This window comes from Muscardinus avellanarius (assembly GCF_963383645.1).
Source record: "Muscardinus avellanarius genome assembly, chromosome: 3".
Lineage (NCBI taxonomy): Eukaryota > Metazoa > Chordata > Mammalia > Rodentia > Gliridae > Muscardinus > Muscardinus avellanarius.
The window spans coordinates 30,037,665-30,058,502 of NC_137788.1; the positions used below are offsets into that span (position 1 = coordinate 30,037,665).

Sequence of the window (20,838 nt, forward strand, 5' to 3'; positions counted from 1 at the left end):
ATTGAGGATTGAACATTTTATAAGTTATACCTTTTGATTAGCTCTTTTGATTATTTAAAAAAATTTTTTTTTGTTTTGTTTGGGTGGTACTGGGGTTCCTGGAAACCCTTCTACCTCAGGGCTACACTCCCAGACTTATTTTATACTTTTAAAAAAAATTGGAAACAGGGTCTCTTAAGCCAGTGTGGTTGGTTTTGAACCTGCGCGATCCTCCTGTCTCTGCCTCCCAAGCGTGGGGATTACAAGCGTGTTCCATCACACCTGGCTAATTTTTAAAAAAATTGAAACAGGGTCTTATTAAGTTGCTGAGGGTCTTGTTAAATTGCTGAGGCCGGCCTCAGACCTGCAATCCCATGTTAGCCTCTCAAGTACTGGGATTACAGATGTATACCCCATGCTGGATGGGTTTACCTAGATTTTTTTTTTTTTTTTTTTTTTTTTTTTTGCGGGTCTGGGGATGAAACCCAGAGGCATTCGACTTCCGAGCCACACCCCCTGCCCTATTTTTTATTTTTTATTTTGAAACAGGGTCTCACTGAGTTGCAGAGGGCCCCACTAAGTAGCTGAGGCTGTCCGCGAACCGCGATCCTCCGGTCTCAGCTCCCGAATGCTGGGATGACAAGCGTGCGCCGCCACGCCCGGCTTTACCTAGATCTATAACAGCTTCCTAACTGTTGTCTCTCCTCTGCCCTTGTCCCATATAGTTCACCTTCCAGAACGTAAATCATATCATGTTACTGCTCACCTTAAAATGTCCAGTATTTTTTTGTTCTTAGAATAAACTCATTCCTTGGGCCTAGAAGCTAGGTCACCAGGTGAGCACCAGCCTCCTTATGTATGGCCGGCATCTGTTCTAAGTAGTTGGTGTTCACGCTAGACAAGTTACATTTATTCTGAGCACCACTCAGGCCCAGCAGCTGTGCACATGGACTTGCTCCTGGCGCGAGGAGCGCGGCACGTTCCCACGCAGGGCTTTGACCTTGGCCTTGCTGCCCATTCGGCTTGGGTCTCTCTTGGTCAGATTCTCCGAAAGGCTGCCCTCGACTGTACCTCTGTCATTTCAAGATGCACTGTCCAAAGCAGTCAAGTGTGACTATTTAAAGAAATTTAGTAAAATTAAAAATTCAGTTCCTCAAGCACATATTCCAAGTACCCAAAAGCCACATGTGGAGAGTGGTTATAACACTGCACAGCGCAGATCTGGAGTGCTTCCATGGCCACAGAGAACTCTACTGGACAGTGCTGACCTAATGCAACAACCCATCCAGTTGCTCTTTATAACTTCACCTAATATTACCATCTTCCTGGAAACGACCAGTACAATAACCTGACATATTTGTCTTCCCAGTCTCTGCCTACTAGCACAGAACCGCATCACGGCAGAGACTTGCACTTGCTCATTTGTGGATCTCAAATACTTAAAATAGTTCCTGGCTACAGTAGGCACTGTTAGAGGACATTCTCCCAAGTAGAGTGAAAGGGGTACAGGGAACATTCTACGGAGAGGTTGAGATGGGATGGTGCGTTCCAATAATGGAAACCATGGGCCTGGATGATGGCGGGTGTATAAATGGGAGGGCCAGTGTGTGAGCAGCCTCGCCTTGCTTGAGGAGGCCACTCTGGAGGACTTAGAACCTTCCAAAGATGGTCGTCAATGACTGCTGAGCACAACGGATGGAGTTGGTCGTAGGGTTATCTCTGTCCAGGCCATTTCACATTATTTGGTGATACCATAGAAAGCTTGGATATTGGAAGAGCAGTTCTGTATTTTCTTTGATTAAGCAATGAGTAAGGAGTTATTGGAGCAGAGCTGTGTTTTCTTGATTTGGTTGGTTTTGCCAAAAAATCTAAAAACTAGCAAGACTATTTTGAAAACAGAAAATCTGTAGAGGCAATCACAAATTGCAGCTGAGCAGAAAGACTATTACAGGCCAGGCATAGAAAAGCAGCCCAGATGTCACAGATCAGTGGCAGAATATTGCCAAGACATGCCACTCCTATTTCTCTTGATAAACACATTCTGGTGTTTCATTGCACGTCCATTTGCCAATTAAACCCTCGTATATTTTGTGGCTTAATACATTTTAATGATTTTTCTACAGAATTATTATTAGGCTAGTCTTTTCATTAGAATGAATTTTATCTTGTCAGAATTGAGAAATCAATATGGCTGTTTGTATTACTACAATCCATAAAACATGCCCAAATATGCACCATTTTAATAACAATGCTATGTGGAATTTTCAATCTGCTAAAATTGATTTTAAATTTGGTGCTAACGTAATCTTACTTGTACTGTCATATTTCTTATTTAATCCATGACTATGAGGGATCTTAATTTATACTGATGCTGTTATTGCTCTATCCCTAGAAATACGGCAAAATTATTCATGAGGGTTAAAAATAAAATTGGCATTACAATTGAAATCTATTTGTCTTTCCTGGTCCATAAGAAGGAATATACAACCAAGCACTACATATACTCTATTTTCCCTTCTTTTTTAAATTTTATTTTGTGCGTATGTTATATATGCACAGGTATGAAGTTCTAAATGTTCAGAAGGGTATATATAATGGAAAGTAAGTGAGCATGCATATTATATATGTTTCTTTGGTTAATCCTCCTAACAAACTCTAAGTTAGGAATTGCAATTCCCATTTTTTGTTTATTTTTTATTTCTTCTTATTTTCTTTTTGGTGGTACCAGGGTTCCTGGAAACCCTTCTACCTCTGGGCTACACTCCCAGACCTATTTTTATATTTTCTACTTGGAAACAGGGTCTCTTAAACCAGTGAGACTGGCTTCGGACCTGCACGATCCTCTTGTCTCTGCCTCCAAAGAGCATGGATTACAAGTGTGCGCCACCATGCCTGGCTCAATTCCTATTTTTTAGATGAAGAAACTAAGTCTCAAAGAAATAATTTGCCCAGGGTAGTGGAGCTAGTGATGGAGCTGGGATTCAAACACAAGCGTGTCTAACTCCAGGGCCTGGGCTTGTTTTGCCATATGATACCCTCTTTCCCATCTGTCTGGAGAAATGGGCTCCAAATTCAGAAGCTTGGAAATGTGGTTTTGAGAGTTAGGGCATGGCCAGGTACGGTGGCGCATGCTTATAATCCCAGCATTTGGGAGGCTGAGACAGGAGGGAGTAGTAGCCTCAGCTACTACTTAGTGAGGCCTTTTGCAACTCAGGCCCTGTTTCAAAAAAAAAAAAAAATAAATAAATAAAAGCTGGGTGTGGTGGTGCACGCTTGTAATTCCAGCATTTTGGGGGCTGAGACTGGAGGACAGTCTCAGCTACTTTATTAGTGAGGCCCCCCTACAACCTAGTGAGACCCTGTTTCAAAATAAAGAATAAAAAATTAGGGCAGGGGGTGTAGCTCGGAGGTCGAATGCTCCTGGGTTCCATCCCCAGTACCACACATACACACAAAGAAGAATAAAATAAAACAGGGCAGGGGGTGTAGCTTGGAGGTAGAATAACCCTGGGTCCATCCCAGTACCACACACGCACAAAAAAAAAAAAAAAAAAAAAAAGAAAGAAGGAAGGAAGGAAAAAGATTAAGAAAGAAAGTAAGGGTGTGAACATTTTGGAGTAGACGTGGCAGGAGGAGGGAGGCGATAGCCAGTGAGAAGTCTGAGGACCAGAGCCAGACCAGTGGCCACAGGAATGGAAAGGAGTTATCTGTGGGCCTTAGAAGCAATTGGGTGAAGATCAAGGAAGAGCGATCGAAGGTGGCATTCTGGTTCTGAGTCGATGAGTGGGGGAATGGGCAGAAAGTTGGGGAGCCCTTGAATTGCAGAGACTCGTTTAGTTGGAGACACTGAATGTTGGCCCTGGCAGGCATCCTGGTGGAGGTTTCTGCAAGCCAGGGGTCCGGGTTGTGGTGGGCAAGGGTAGAATAAAGGTTAGACTCAGGTGTCAAAGGCTAAGGAGTTGGTTACCAAAATCGGGGAAGGGATATCCCTAAAGAGCAGAGGATGAGTGAAGAGAGAGGGGGAAGGCTTGGGGATAGGTGGTGGGAGGGATAAGAGAAGGCCAGAAAGAGGGAACATGAACACACAGGGAAAGTGAGAGGTCTGTGGAGTGGGAGGCAACCTCCTGACAACGTCTGATGCTGAGAGGTACAGATGATAAGGCTCGGGAAAAGCTTTGGGGTCAAGATCAGGCTGGGCCCTTGAGAGCACTTTCCCTCTAGAGAAGCAAGAGACGAGACTGTATTTCGAAGAAACCCATATTAACTGAGCAAAAAGGGTGGCACCATTGTCTTTCTTGCTCTATTAAAAAACTACTGAGATTTATTATCAGAATGCATATATAATGGTTTGGATTTAGATTGCTGCCCTCATCCTCATAGAAACAGGGTAGCAATGTTGGAAGTGGGGGGGGCTTGGTTGCTAGGAGGGGTCCCTGGGGGTGTCGCCTTGGGGATTATATAAGGTTCTCTCTTTACCTTTCTCTGCCTCGCTTCTGTCCCCCAAGATGTGAGAGCAGAGCCCATGTTCTCCCTCTGTCAGCTTCCCACGTCCATATCCTGAGCTCTGCAGACCTGGCCTGACATGGACTGAATCCTAAAATCTCCAAAAACTGTGGGCAAAGAAATCGACCTTCCTCTAAGCTGTGTGGTCAAGCTTATTGGGTCACAACAGTGAGAATGTTGACCCAAAACAGCATATCATCATGGGTTCAAGACACGATAGGCATTGTTAGCTGGGCAAAATCTTGGCCCTTGTCTGCACATACAACTCACATTTCCCTCGGTCAGAGCTGCAGAGTTTCTGACTGCCCATTCACTTACTCGGATGTGCAGGTCTTGGAAGAAGATAAGGAGTGTCTGCCGGATCAGCTGGAACTCCCCAGCAGAGAGCCCCCCGTATGTCTGCCAAAAGCGAAGAACAAAGAAGCAGTTTACTCTCACAGGAGCTGAGCAGTGTGGCCGGGCAGGGTCTGGGGTGGTCAGAGCCACATAAGCAAGGAAAGGGCAGCGGGACCACTAGCACCCTCCCCCAGTGGGACAAACCCTATCATGCCACCGCCAAGCAGAGACACAATGTCTCCCATTCTCCACAGACCTGGAGAGGCCGTTCCCCCAGGGTTAGCAGCCATCTACCAACAACTCCCTTTGAGAAAAATTAGGAGCACATGGCTGTGCTGTGTGTCACTGCTCTTCCCATTACGACAGTAGAGGAATCAGGCGAGAGTGCCCTCTCTGTACCGGCAACACGGTCCTTGCACATGTTTGGGATGTCCTGGGAGGGCCAGCTATGCCACTCTTTACCCTGCTCTCTCTGCCATAGGATCTGCCTGTCCTTACAGAGGCGTGAGGATGAGGAGAGGGTCACGCAGGGACAAACTGACGACCCTCTTACTTCTGTCAGCTGCCGGAAAGTCTCCTCCACTTGATTCAGGATGGTGGGGGAGTCTCGGATGAACCCCTTGATGGCATCTAAGTGGTTGAAAGTGACCAGCAGCACATCCTTGGGACGGGGACACAGCAGTACTTGATATTTGAAAGCCATGGTCATCAGGTCGTAAAGCTGTCGGCCCCACACAAACAAAACACATAGGACCATAAAAGCATGTGTGAGAACCTCGAGAGAAGGCACAGTTGAGCACTTACTGAACACCAGCTCTGGGCCTGGCACACGGCTCGGGCAACCATGCATCAGCACCCAAGCAAGCACCTCTCAGAGTCAAAGAGCGTGATGCCAGTTGTTAAGGCAGGACATCAGGAGTAACTGGGACGTTTCTGGGTAAACAGGATATCTGGCCGCCTTCCATGTAATGCTGAGGGACACATAGAGAAACAATGTTGGCAGCTGCGTGGGGGTTCTGGATTGGGCCCTGGAGTTGGAGGAAGAAAACCTGAATTCAAGTACTCCTTTGCTTCTTTCTGTATGACCCTGGCCCAGTTCCTCCCTCCCTCCCTCCAGTGGTGCTGGGGATCTAACCCAACGTTCTGTACATGCTAAGTAAGTGCTTTAATCATTGAGCTACACCCCGGCCCTGGCCAAGTTCCTTTTGTTTTTCTTCTGGTACTAGGAATTGAACCCAGGGGCATTCTACCTCCAAGCAATGCTCTAGCCCTTTTTATCTTTTATTTAGAAACAGGGTATGGCTAAGTTTTTTCTTTTCTTTTCCTTAGTTTTATTTTTGTATGTGTGATACTGGGGATTAAACCTAAGGGCATTTTACCTCTAAGCTACACCCCAGCCCTTTTTTTTTTCTTTTTTTAGAAACAGGGTTTTGCTAATTTTTTTCCCCCCAGTACTGGGGATAGAACCCAGGGGCATTCTACCTCCGAGCTACACTCCCCATCCTATTTTTTTGAAACAGGGTCTCACTGAGTTGCAAAGTACCTCACTAAGTAGCTGAGGCTGTCCATGAACCGTGATCCTCCGGTCTCTGCCTCCCGAATGCTGGGATTACAAGTGTGTGCCACCATGCCCGGCTAATTTTTTTTAAATTTTTTTTGGAGGTACTGGGGTTCCTGGAAGCCCCTCTACCTCCGGGCTCCACTCCCAGACCTATTTTTACATTTTTATTTGGAAACAGGGTCTCCTAAACCAGCGCGCGTGGCTGGCTTCGAACCTGTGCGATCCTCCTGTCTCTGCCTCCCAAGCGTGGGGATTACAAGCATGCGCCACCACGCCCGGCTTTCTTTTTCTTTTTTTTTTGTTGAACCCAGGAGCTTTCTACCTCCAAGCTACACCTCCAGCCACAACAACGGTTGTGTTGGGGATGGTGGGGAATAAAATTGGGGAAGTTGGCAAGGCTAGAATGTTAAAGGTTTTAGAAAGACAGGCAGAATAATTTGGAGTAAACATGGTAGGGTTAGAGGGCTATAGAGGATAGAGGTTTTCTGAGCTGCCGTGGTGATGGTGGTGATGAGGCAAGATTGATCCATCTGGCTATGGGCAGCTGGGAGGGCAGGAGGCACTGTACCCCAAACCTGGCTCCTCACTAAACAAAGGAAAGAAATGTTGCTGCAGTAAGCAAGCCTTAGGCCAAGAAGAAAGGTGGTGGGAATGGAAAGGGCAGGAAAGGGAAGATCATGTGGTATTTAGAAGGAAAAGCTGTCAGAGTGTGTGTGGTGGGGCACATCTTTAATCCAAGTACTTGGGAAACGAGACAGGAGGATCACAGGTCCGAGGACAGTCTCAGCAAGTAGTGAGGTGCTTATCAACCTAGCAAGACCCTGTTTCAAAATAAAAATAAGCTGGGCTTGGTGGCACATGCTTGTAATCCTAGCACATGGGAGGCTAAGACAGGAGGATCACAGGTTAGTGGACAGCCTCAGCAACATAGTGAGGTCCTCTGCAATTTAGTGAAACCCTGTTTCAAAATAAAATAATAAAGCCAGGCGTGATGGCGCACGCTTGCAATCCCAGCATTTGGAAGGCTGAGACCGGAGGATCGTGGTTCACGGACAGCCTCGGCTACTTAGCGAGGCCTTCCACAACATAGTGAGACCTTATTTCAAGATAAAGAATAAAAATCAGGGATGGGGGTGTAGCTCGGAGGTCAAATGCCCCTGGGTTATATCCCCAGACCACAAAAATAAATAGATAAATAAAATAAAATCGGGCTGGAAACAGAATATTATGCTAAGTGAGGTCAACCAGTCTTGGAAAGTCAAGGGTCAAATGTATTTTCTCATAAGTGGAAGTTAGAATGAAAATAGCAAATAAAAAAACTTCAGTTAAATGAGAGAGACCAGAAGCCAGGTGTGGTGGTACACAAAATTGTAATCCAGCTCTTGGGAGGCTGAGACAGGAGGATCGCATAGGTTCGATCCTCCAGTCTCAGCTACTTAGTGAGGCTCTCAGCAACTTAGTGCGACCCTGTTTCCAAATAAAATGTAAAATAGGTCTGGGAGTATAGCCTGGAGGTAGAAAGCCTCTGGGTTCCACCCCCAGTACCACCAAAAAAAAAAAAAAAAAAGAGAGAGAGAGAGAGAGAGAGAGAGAGAGAGAGAGAGAGAGAGAGAGAGAGCAGTAGAACAGTGAAAGGAAAGGAGATTGGGGACAGGAGGTAGAGAGAAAGGAAATGAGGATTGAGGAAGGGAACAGTTCAAATAAGGGAACCAGACAGGAAGGAAGGTTTCCCTACCAATCTCACTAATATGTAACTTCCTAAGGGGGACGGGGAGGGGGAAATGGAGGAAAATACAACAGATATGTGCTTATTATTTATTTATTTATTTATTTGTTTATTTACTTATTTTTTCGGTTTTGGGGATGGAACCCAGGGGCATCCTACCTCCGGGCTACACCCTCAGCCCTATTTTTTTAATTCTTTATTTTGAAACAGGGTCTCACTGAATTGCATAGGGCCTCATTAAGTAGCTGAGGCTGTCCTCGAACAGTGATCCTCCTGTCTCAGCCTCCCAAATGCTGGGATTACAAGTGTTCACTACCATGCCTGGCTTATTTCTTACTTGGAAACAGGGTCTTACTAAGTAAGCTGCAGAGGGCCTCACAAAGTTGCTGGGGCTGGTTTCGAACCTGTGTCCCTCTAGTCTCAGCCGCCCAAGCTTTGCAGGAAAACTGAAGACAGGAGACAGTGGCCAGAGTGGAAAGCAGGTTTATTTATTCACTAGTGAAGGCTCAGAAAGCAAGGCTTTGAGTCTGAGCCCTGAACCCTGAACATGAAAGCTCTTTTATACATTTGGTCACCACGTGTTTGGAGGGGAGGGGAAAGTGTGAGATTTATTTCACCTAGTGTAAGCGAGAGGCAGAGCAGGATGGCAGTCAGTGATGCATCATTTAGTTCTGTGTTTTATCTGTGGGTGGCCTGGGAAGACGCTGCTCTGTTTGTATCTAAGGGGACAATACCGGATCGTACGTCTAGGCTGGTCCAGGGAGGAAGCCGCTGCTTTGTTTATATCTGAGGGAGCCTGTACTGTCTTTTATCTTCTGAGCTACCTGCTTGTTAGCTGCTAAATGGGGGGTCGGGCTGTGAAGAAGCTTTCATTCTTTCCATTCTATTTCTAGGTTTCCAACGGAGGGTAGTTTCACGGCCCTGGCCGTGTGTCCTGCCTCACAAGTATTGGGATTTACAAGTGTGCACCGCCATGCTCAGTTATATTTGTATCACTTTGAATCTCACTATGATCTATAATTACATTGTGCCAATAAAAGTATATAAAAAGAAAATTAAAAACAATTTGTAAGATATATGAAATTCTTCCGACTAGTCAGGCGTGGTGGGGCACGCTGTAATCCCAGCTGAGACAGGAGGATCGAGGTTCGTGGACAGCCTCAGCTACTTAGTGAGGCCCTTTACAACTCAGTGAGACTCTGTTTCAAAATAAATAATAAGCCGGGCGTGGTGGCGCACAGCTACTTAGTGAGGCCCTTTACAACTACGCACAGCTACTTAGTGAGGCCCTTTACAACTCAGTGAGACTCTGTTTCAAAATAAATAATAAGCCGGGCGTGGTGGCGCACGCTTGTAATCCCCGCGCTTGGGAGGCGGAGACAGGAGGATCGCGCAGGTTCGAAGCCAGCCGCGCGCGTTGGCTTAGGAGACCCTGTTTCCAAATATAAAAATGTAAAAATAGGTCTGGGAGTGTAGCCCGGAGGTAGAAGGGCTTCCAGGAACCCCAGTACCACCAAAAAAAAAAAAAAATAGGGCTCAGCTGGGTGTGGTGGCGCACGCTTGTAATCCCGGCGCTTGAGAGGCAGAGACAGGAGGATCGCGCAGGTTCGAAGCCAGTTGCGCGTGCTGGCTTAAGAGACCCTGTTTCTAAATAAAAAAAAATGTAAAAATAGGTCTGGGAGTGTAGCCCGGAGGTAGAAGGGCTTCCAAGAACCCCAGTACCATCAAAAAAAAAAAAAAAATAGGGCTGGGGGTGTCACTCAGAGGTAGAATGACCCTGAGTTCCATCCTCAGTAAAAAAAAAAAAAAAGAAGAAATTCTTCTGACTAGATCTGTCTGTCCTAGATTCCTAAAGTCAGTGACACTGCCCCCTTTCCCCAGAGGGGAGGCAAATGCTAGACCAATCCAGGGTGGTGGCGGTAGCCTCAGGTGGAAGTCGGGGGTGTTGAAGCACCCAAGGGAGTTGCTGAGTAATTTTTTTTTCTGAAAAGGTGACTTATTGATAAAGTGGTAAGTTTGGGAATCTACTGTATCCTCTGCCATTTATTTATATAAAATTATTATTTTTAAAAAAGCGTTCTCATAATATGTTTCCCAAATAAATAGGTATGCTCACATTATAACTAAAGACTAAAGCCGGGCGTGGTGGTGCACACTTCTAATCCCAGCATTTGGGAGGCTGAGACCGGAGGATCGCAGTTCACAGACAGCCTCAGCTACTTAGTGAGGCCCTCTGCAACTCAGTGAGACCCTGCTTAAAAATAAATAATAAAAATACAGGGCAGGGGGTATAGCTCGGAGGTCAAATGCCCCCGGGTTCCATCCCCAGACCCACAAAAAATAAAAAATAAAAAAATAAATAAAAATAACTAAAGACTAGCTGGGTATGGTGGCGCATGCTTGTAATCCCAGTTCTTAGGAGGCTTAGACAGGAGGATCCCAGGTTTGCAACCAGTCTCAGCTACTTTGTGAGGCCCTCTATAACTTAGTGAGACCCTGTTTCAAAAATAAAGAATCAAAAACAGGGCTGGGAGTGTAGCTTGAAGGTAGAATGCCCCTGAACTCAATATCCCTAGTACTGGGGCACGGGGGGAGGAGAAGGAAAAAGAAAAAAAGAATGCCTGGTTTTCTCACTACAAAGCTTAGCTTTATTGCAAATGAGAAGAACTAAAGTTTTGAGGGCTGTGTGCTTGTTTGGGCCTGGGCATGTGTTTCAGGGCTCAAAAATATGGGCATGAAAGCAGTATCCTCTTTGGGCAGGGGGTTGATATGGAAGCCATCTAAGGTCCTTCTCAATTCTAAAACTCAACAATTACTGTTATTATTTATGAGTTCACAAGGCACCATGGCACATGCCATCTCATCTAGCCACAGTCTATGATCATCCAAATACGTACAAGAAATTCTACTAAGAGCCAGGCACGCTTGTAATCCCAGTTCTGAGACAGGAGGACTGCAGGTTTGAGGCCAGCCTCAGCAATTTAGCAAGGCTGTCAGGGACTTAGTGAGACACTTAGTAAAAAAAATCAGGAAAATAGACATGGCTACACACTGGTTAGAGATCAGAACACTTCTGATGTTTCTACAGACATGTACTTGGGATAGCACCATTTTAGGATGCCTTGATTTCTACATTTGATCTATAATATTGATTTTATTTAAATAAAATCAATTTTATATTTTTTAAATATAAAAAGGGGCTGGGGAAGCCAGGCACTGTGGTGCATACCTGTCATTCTACTACTTGGGAGGCTGAGACAGGAGGATCAAAGGTTTGCAGCCAGTCTCAGCAACTTAGTGAGACCCTGCTTCAAAATAAGAGAATAAAATAGGGCTGGGAGTATAGTTCAAAGGTAGAACACCCCTGGGTTCAATCTCCAGTAACACACACGCGTGTGCGTACACACACACACACACACACACAAACACACACACAGAGCAATACGACTAGGAAGACAGATGCTGTCTGCTCACCTTATCCATGCTGGCCTGGTTCAGCCTCATGATAGAGGCATGGGCCAGGCGGTCATAGACCGTGCGCAGGGCCTTCTTGGAGTACAGCTCTTGGGGCTTGAACAATTCCTCCATGAACTTTCTATTGAACATCGTCGAAATGATATCGTTCAGAACTGTGGAGACAAGAGAGAATGCAGGTGAACAGGAAGGCACGGGAGGAGGCTTTATCTAGAAATGCTCTCTGGGTACAAACCTGAGAGCTGGGCCCATCCAAGGCTGGAATGCCACGTGCCTGCTGAGATCAGCTCTCGGGGGAGAAACCATGCAGGGTCCCAGTAGGGAGCAGGGCGTGAGAGCGCTCCAAGACGCACACATCTGTGAGGGCACTGCACAGGTGGGCTGTGCCTCAGAGGTCATGACATGCTTTCATGTTCATTATCTCTCTTCATGATAAATCTTTATGAAAAAGGTTTCGGCTGGGTGCAGTGGCACATGGCTGTAATCCCAGCACTCGGGAGGGTGACATAGGAGGATTGCAGGTTCGTGACCAGTCTCAGTAATTGAGCCAGACCTTGTTTCAAAATAAAATTAAAATGGCTGGGGGTGTAGCTCAGTGGTAGAAGGCCCTTGGGTTCAATCCACAGAACCACACACACCTATGGAAAAAGATTCCTGTAAGCATTTCAGATTAGAGCTCTTCCTTAAAATGAGAAACAGCACATGCACATTTTTTTTTTTTTTTTTTTTTGGTACTGGGGGCTGAACCCAGGAGCATTCTATGTCTTGGCTATATCCTTAGCCCTATTGTTTCTCTGTATCATCTCTGTCTCTCTCTGTCTCTCTCTCTGTGTCTGTCTGTCTGTCTGTCTGTCTGTCTGTCTATCTACCTATCTATCTATTATGGTACTGGGGATTAAACCTGGGGGTGTTTTACCTCTAAGATATATCCCCAGCACTATTTTATTTTTTAAAATTTTCTTTAAAAATTTTTTTCTTTTTGCCGGGCTTGGCGGCTCACGCTTGTAATCCCCGCACTTGGGAGGTGGAGACAGGAGGATCCCACAGGTTCGAAGTCAACCCCGCTGACTTAGGAGACACTGTTTCTGAATAAAAATATAAAAAAATAGGTCTGGGAGTGTATCCCGGAGGTAGAAGGGTTTCCAGGAACCCCAGTAGCAAAAAAAAAAAAAAAAAAAAAAAAAAAAATTTTTTTCGGGTCTGGGAACGGAACCCAGAGGCATTCGACCTCCAAGCTACAACCCCAACCCTATTTTTTTATTCTTTATTTTGAAACAGGGTCTCACTAAGTTGCAAAGGGCCTCACTAAGTAGCTAAGGCTGTCCACGAACCGCAATCCTCCCAAATGCTGGGATTACAAGCGTGTGCCACCAGGCCCAGCTCTATATTTTAAAATGTTGAACCAGGGTCTTTCTAAGTTGTTGAGGGCTTTGATAAGTTGTTGAAGCTGACCTTGAACCTGTGATACTCCTGTCTTATCCTCCTAAGTAATGGTATAATAGGCGTGCACCACCATGCCCAGCTCCATATATATATATATATATATATATATATATATATATATATATATATATATTTTTTTTTTTTTTGGTGGTACTGGGAATGAACCCTTTTACCTCCGGGATATACTGCCAGACCTATTTTTATATTTTTTTATTTGGAAACAGGGTCTCTTAAGCCAGCAAAGCTGGCTTTGAACCTGTGCAATCCTCCTGTCTCCGCCTCCCAAGCGCGGGGATTACAAGTGTACACCACCATGTCCGGCAACATAATCTTTTTAAATAAGTAAATTTAAACATTTTTTAAAAATTAAATTTCATAAAAATGAGAAATGATGGCAATTGATGTTAAAAAAAGTCAGGAAAATAGACATGGCTACACACTGGTTAGAGATCAGAACACTTCTGATGTTTCTACAGACATGTACTTGGGATAGCACCATTTTAGGATGCCTTGATTTCTACATTTGATCTATAATATTGATTTTGCTCCATAGTTAAATATCCAATATGGTTGTTCAAATGAATAAAAGGAGAGTGCAAATCATTTTAGGTCTTCATTGACTTAAATATTGTGTACAACTCAACTAGATATCCCTTTTAAGGGCTAGGAAAACTCTGATATGAGAAATAGAAACAGGTATGGTTGAACACAGATATTCTTAGTTATTCTGGCCTAAAACTGAGAGTACATGAATGTCAAGAGTATACATTCACAGTAATTAAAATTTGAAAGAAAACTGGGATGCTTAAAATAATTACACAAGCTCAAATATTAAACATGAGTGATTAGCCGGGTCTCAGCTACTTAGTGAGGCTCTCAGCAACTTAGTGAGACCGTGTTTCCAAACAAAATATAAAATAGGTCTGGGAGTGTACCCTGGAGGTAGAAAGCCCCTGAGTTCCATCTCCAGTACCACAAAAAAAAAAAAAAAGAATGATTACTTCTGAAAGATGCAAGCTCCCCTCCTTTTGCTGGGCATGCCTGTGATGCCTGTGGCCCACTGTCTGAAGATAGTGACAGGATAGTGGAGCGGGGAGGTTAATGTCTCAGGCGTCCTCTACTGGTACCTAGCTGATGGAAGTACTCTGCAGGCTCAGACCAGTGTTTGAAAGCATCTCAAAGCATTTTGAGGGGAAAGAGACCTTGAGGGCTGGCTGTACTTAAATGTTAAAGGGAAAGACTTCAGAAAGAGGAGAGAGGGGACACAATTTTCTCCCACCCTAACACAAAGAATTAAGGGACTATGACTCCTTACAGAGGTGCTGAGCTGACATACAGCCTTTGGATTTTACTCTAGACTCCATCCTGTTACGCAGAGAGCTTAGAAGAAACAGATCCATCACCAGTATGGGCGTCCTTCGCATCTGACAATCAAGCCATTACAGCTCAGCCTTCACCCTTCAAAGGCACAAACACCTCCCTTGTGGACAGCTTGGAGACACAGGAACCCCGTTTGGGTTGGGCTCAGGCCTAACTTTTCCCCTTTGGAAAAAAAAAAAAGCAAGGACTTGCAATAAACTGGTTTTTCTAGTTTTTTTCTTTTTTTTTTCCTTGCCATAGATTATCCATAAAATGTAGAATATTTTTAGGAAACAGGTACACTGGAAAAGCCGCACATAGGGCCTCAAAAGAGAGGATGTGAAGATTTCTGTAGGCCAGGGTAAGGGGTGCTAAGGAAGAAGAATTTGAGTACCGCCTCCTGTGAGCTGTGATTGTATTAATGCCTACAAAAACCTGAGTCACGTCTCCAGGGCCGCTGAGCCCTCATCAGGATCGAGGAAAATAGCTTAGCACTAAATAAATCGGTACTAAAAGAAAGAAAACCCCAAGGTGATTGTTAGCGACTCTGGCGAGGCAAAAAGCAAAGTGAAGCCTTTCCCCAGGGGGCAGAGAAGCTATATGCATCACCACGGCTCGGGCACCGGGCTGTAGAGGCTGTGCGCTGCCAGGAGAGGACAGCAGGGCCTGTCCCTGTGGGCAGAGCAGCACACGCGTGCGTCCTCACGGAGGGCGGGAGGTTTTACAGTTGGACCCTGGCCCCCGTCATCTCCCCGCACATTTCATTCTTTGGAAAGCACCTGGAGGCATACGTGGACAATTTTCTTCTCACCATTTGCTTCACCTGGCACTTGGCGGAGCCAGGCCTGCTATGTGCAGTCACTGAGGTGACCACCAGGGCGCGCAGAGGAAGAGGTCATCCTTGCCCTAAGCGAGGCAGGCCGCACTGGCGTCGCACCTGAGCAACCATTAGAATTGGAACCTTAGTTTGTCTTGGTTAATTTCTGGCAATCGAACGAGGTTTGCACACTTACTATGAGGCAGGAATTACAGGGAGTCAGATTTCATTAAGAAGAGACTGGGGGAGGGTAGGAAGGGGTTTTTCATAAGTGTATCAGAGGTTTGGTATCTGGGCTCTCAAGTCGCAGGCTCAGCTGATAAAGTCCGTTTATTATTATTATTATTATTATTAATTATTATTATTATTATTATTATTATTATTCTGGGGATGGAACCCAGGGGCATTCTACCTCTGACCTAACCTCCAGCCCTATTTTTTATTCTCTCTCTCTCTCTTTTTTTTTGGTGGTACTGGGGTTCCTGGAACCCCTTCTTCCTCTGGGCTATACTCCCAGACCTATCTTTACATTTTTTTATTTGGAAACAGGGTCTCCTAAGCCAGAGCGCGCGGCTGGCTTCAAACCTACGCTATCCTCCTGTCTCTGCCTCCCAAGCACGGGGATTACAAGCGTGTGCCACCACGCCTGGCTTATTCTCTCTTTTTTAACAAGGTCTCACCGAGTTGCAGAGGGACTTATTAAATAGCTGAAGCTGTCCTCAAACCGCAATCCTCCCACATGATGGGATTACACGGGTGCCACCATGCCTGGCTTTAGTTTATTATTATTATTATTATTATTATTATTATTTATTATCGTGTACTGGGGTGGAACCCAGAGGCTTTCTACTTCTGGGCTATCCTCCCAGCCCTATTTTATATTTTATTTGGAAACAGGGCCTCACTAAGTAGCTGAGGCTGGCTTCGAACCTGAGTGATCCTCTTGTCTCAGCCTCCCAAGTGCGGGGATTACAAGCGTGTGCCACTATACCCGGCTTAGTCTATTATTTTTGAACACTTACATTAAAATAAATTTCCATGATTAAGTTAGGTATATGAAAACCCCTCAAGAACCACACTTCAAAACCTGTAATTCTGCCATGCTTCAAGAGATGGGCCAAGAATTACTAGAAAAGAAGTATCAAGCCAGGCATGGTGGCACACACTCGTAATCCCAATACTTGGGAAGCAGGGATAGGGGGACCACAGGTCTGTGGCAGGGATAGGGGGACCACAGGTCTGTGGCAGGGATAGGGGGACCACAGGTCTGTGGCAGGGATAGGGGGACCACAGGTCTGTGGCCTGCCTCCGTAACTTAATCCCTCTCCAACCTGGGCAGATAGTGTTTAAAAAAAAAAAATGTGCTGAAGACATAGCTCAGAAGAATACCCCTGGGTTCTATCCCCAGTACCATACACACAAAAAAGTGTCAAAAGATGGTTATGAAATATAATAAAATGTATCATGCATTTCAATTGGACTTCTCTTTAAGCTTGGTCTGATGAAATTATTTTGATGAAAGAAATGGAATTTTTACCAATTGCCTCTGTTCTAAATCCGCTTATTGATGGGAACACACAATTTTGAGCCAAGAGAGAAGCTAGGACACTCGACTTGACAGCTGTCATGCTTTGAATCCTTACCAGGTTCCAGGCCCTGGGCTTAGAACGTAGTATACACTAACTCATTTAAACTCCAAGTCAACTCTGAATTATTATCCTCATTCTTTCTTCTTCTTCGTCTTTTTTTTTTTTTTTTTTTTTTTTTGTGGGTCTGGGGATGAAACTCAGGGGCATTCAATCTCCGAGCTACACCCCCTGCCCTATTTTTTAGCCTTTATTTTGAAACAGGGTCTAAGTTGCGGGGAGCCTAAGTAGCTGAGGCTGTCCGTGAACCATGATCCTCCTGTCTCAGCCTTCCGAATGCTGGGGTTACAAGCGTGCGCCACCACGCCCGGCTTATCCTCATCCTGTTAGAGAGAAAAATGGAGTTTTAGAGAGTCTAAAATCCAAGGCCACATAGCTGGAGGTGGAGTTGAAACTAAGATGGGGTCTGTATGGCATGCCATCTCCTGAGCGCATCTGATGTGATAAGAGCATCTGCAATATCGGGAGGATGGCTGATGAGAGGTATGAACCGCATCCCAATGCCCAGGGATGGAGAGTCTCTGACATACACAGGCTGAGAGAAGCTAAGATTTCATTCTGGGCAGTGGACAGCCCCTGTTGTAGTGAAGGGGGAACTCAAGGTCCAGCACGAGGAGTCCCGTTGATCCGGGCCTCTGCCCACGCTCCCGGCGGCCATGCAGCCACGTGCTCCCTTACTCTTGCTTATGCAACAGACACCTCTGTGTGCCGAGAACAACTTTGGTACTACAACCAAGTTGTTTAAGCTTGGAACCAACATGAGGAAAAAGTCGGCTTAGTTTTCATCTTACACATAATGTGTTTATTCTTTGGAAGTCAAAGATTCAAACGCATATCCAAGGTCTCGGCTAACGAGGTACTCAGGCCTATTTTCTTACTTGGAAATTATTTAGAGTGGTCCCACTTCAAGTCCCATTGATAACGGGGTGAATCTATGGATGCAGACTGGACACATGCAGCCCAGAGATAGCATACCTCGTTTTCTGTCCACCTCTGTCCATTCGTCTACATGAAGCATATAAAAAGAAAACACCAGTTCATGAAGCAAGAACATTATTTTCACGGAGGCTTTACAAATACCAATTCCAATTATCTGCTCTGCGAAACGTTTATTTTTCCTGTGTGCATTTAATGTCCAATGTGAATATGCTGTCTTCCATTTGGGACTTTTAAAAAATAGAAAAGTTTTAAAAAACTGGATTAATAACAAAATCCAAAAAAGCCCAAAAGGCGAGGTGTGGTGGTGCATACCTATAATTCCAGTTACTTGGGAGACTGAGACAGGAGGATCACAGGTTTGAAGCCAACCTCAGCCACTTAATGAGGTGCTCAGAAATTTAGCAAGACCCTGTTTCCAAGTAAAAAAATAAAATAAAATAAAATAGGGCTGGAAGTGTAGCTTGGAGGTAGAATGCCCTTGGGTTCAATCCTGAGCACCACAAACAACAACAAAAACAGCAACAACAAAAACTGCCCAGGAAAGGCCATGTCTCACAGAGGATGACCACCTAACTTGGGGTTCGTCTTGGAAGACTCTTGAAGTCATGCTTCCTAATGCTGCAAGAACACACACCACTCATGGCAGGCTTCTAACAACATTGGCCCCCCCAGGAAAGAAGAGTCCCAAGGACAGGCAGGAAAGGGGGTTTCTTTGTAAATGATCAGATCAGTTATTAAGGTAAGAATTTCCATTCTAGAGCACAGATGGAACTATTCAAATCAGAAAACTTGAAATGTGAACTAAAGTGAATTATGTCAGTATTTGTTTCACTTTTATCTTTTTATGTATACACACGATCTCTATGTGAAAAGAAGGAAGTAGCCAGGGAGCCAGGAGTGGTGGCGTATGCCTGTAATCTCAGTACTTGGGACCCTGAGATAGGAGGATCACAGGTTTGAGGCCATTCTCAACAATTTGCAAGACCCTGTTTCAAAATAAAAAATAGCTGGAGCCGGGTGTGGTGGTCCACACTTGTAATCCCAGCATCTGGAAGGCTGAGACAGGAGGATGGTGGTTCTCGGATAGCCTCAGCTACTTAGTGAGTCCCTTTGCAACTCGGTGAGATCCTGCTTTTAAAATAAAGAATAAAAAATAGGGTTGGGGTTAGGGGTGTAGCTCAGAGGTAGAATGTCCCTGGGTTCCATTCTTAATACTAAAAAAAAAAAAAAAAAAAGCTGGGCATGGTGGTATATGCTTGTAATCCTGGTACTTGGGAGGCTGAGACAGGAGGATCGCAGATTCATAGCCAGACTTAGCTCCTTAGTGAGGCCCTCCGCAACTTAGTGAGACCCTGTTTCAGAAATAAAGAATAAAAATAGGGCTGGGCTGTAGCTTGAAGGTAGAGGCCCCTGGGTTCAATCCCAGTACTACAAAAATAATAATAATACATACATACATAACGAAAGGCTGAGGGTGTACCTCAGAGGTAGAATGCCCCTGGGTTCAATCCCCTGTACTGAAAAAAAAAAAGAAAAAAAAAGGCTAGGGGTATATCTTGGAGGCAGAATGTCCCTTAGTTTAATGGTTAAAAAAGATGGGGCCACTGCAAAGATAGCTCCTGAAGAGTAAGGCAGTCAGAGAAATGCCAAGACCATACTAGGAAACACGCACTGGGTTGTAGAGATCTGTGAGGATCACCATCCTCTGTGGGGTGAGGTCTGGCTCTGCCACCCACCAGCTACATAAACTCTAAACAACTTGTGTCCCACCACGCTCAGCTAATTTTTATTTTGAAACAGGGTCTTGCCAAGTTGCTGAGAGACCTTGATAAATTGCTGAGACTGGCCTTGAACCTTTGACCCTCCGGTCTCAGCCTCCCAAGTACTGGAATCATAGGTGTGCACCACCATGCCAAGCTTAGAAGAGGAGTTTTGATCCTCATAAGATGGAACTGTCCAAACTATGCCCGATGGCAATGCAGCTCAGCGCCAGCAGGGGGCTCCATTGTACCGTGAGCGTCCGCACCTTTCTCCTTTTTTTTCTATTATTCTCCAGATGACTTGTTTGTGACAATTCCACTTTAGTTATATTTTCAGTGGGAGGTGGGCCCAACGGAACCTCATGGCCATTTGCTTGCTTACTGCCACACTGTGTGTGATCTGCACATCTTGGGGAAATCGTTTTTCCCAGGTCCCATTCCTCAGTTTCCTCTCCTATGAGATGAGGACTGTAAACCGAATAGGTCTTATCTGTGCTTTTAAGAAGATAGGAGTGAGGCAAAGGTAGCTTTTATTGTTCCATAAAAAGAGTAGCTTAAAGTGTGGGACATTTACTATGCAACACTCAAGACTTGCCCCGGAAAGAGCACACTTCCTTTCTGTTGAGTGCTGAAGGAGAGCTGCATTCTGGGGGAACGGCAACATCTGCATTGGCCTTATGGGAACAGGGACGGCCTCCAGGAGACCAATTAGCTGTGTGAGATAATGAAAACATCTACAAGAAATACGATTTCCATTCAAAGCTTCCACGAGGACTAGTTCAGCCTGGCTGGTGTTTTATAGGCCTGCGTGTCGGCATCTGTCACCATGGCTCTGTCTCCTGCAGCCATACCTGCTCTAAACAGGGAGAGAGATGAGTGCTTCTCCACTTTGTGAGTTCTTTGCTCTCGACCTTGCCTTTTTACAGCACTTTCTACAAATCCCATTGACCAACAACTGTCATTCCTTTTATAAAATCAGTGGGAATACTGGATATATTTTTTTTCAAAGTTCTCCGTCTCTCCTCCTGACCTACTAAGACCCACACAAAGATATGATGGCGTAGAGCAGCAGCTGAGGGTGTACTGGTTAGGAGTAGGAGCTCTGAGCCTGACACTCCCCCTTACCCCTGGGTTTTCCAAATATTTGACTCTTCCTTTTACCAACTGTGCAACTCTGGGCAAAGTAGCTTCAGTTTTCCCATCTGTAAAATGGGAATAAAAGTTACTTACATGATAGAATAGTTGTGGGCATAAGGTGTTTAAGAGGAGTCTTTGGTATGTGGTAAGTGCTTCAT

At 45.1% G+C, this 20,838-nt stretch overlaps 1 protein-coding gene across 2 annotated transcripts in view; it reads right to left on the minus strand.

The window, feature by feature from the left end:
* Positions 1-20,838, minus strand: part of OSCP1 (organic solute carrier partner 1) — a gene marked incomplete at both ends in the record, with an annotated part of 35,174 nt that overhangs the window by 11,514 nt on the left and 2,822 nt on the right. Inside the window, 4 exons of one of the 2 annotated variants that reach the window (XM_080692105.1) lie at positions 4,801-4,881; positions 5,372-5,539; positions 11,580-11,734; positions 17,820-17,849. In XM_080692105.1, the coding sequence (XP_080548231.1) occupies positions 4,801-4,881; positions 5,372-5,539; positions 11,580-11,734; positions 17,820-17,849 (434 nt within the window). The remainder of the gene's footprint in view (positions 1-4,800; positions 4,882-5,371; positions 5,540-11,579; positions 11,735-17,819; positions 17,850-20,838) is intronic. The other variant, XM_080692106.1, reaches the window with a different exon arrangement.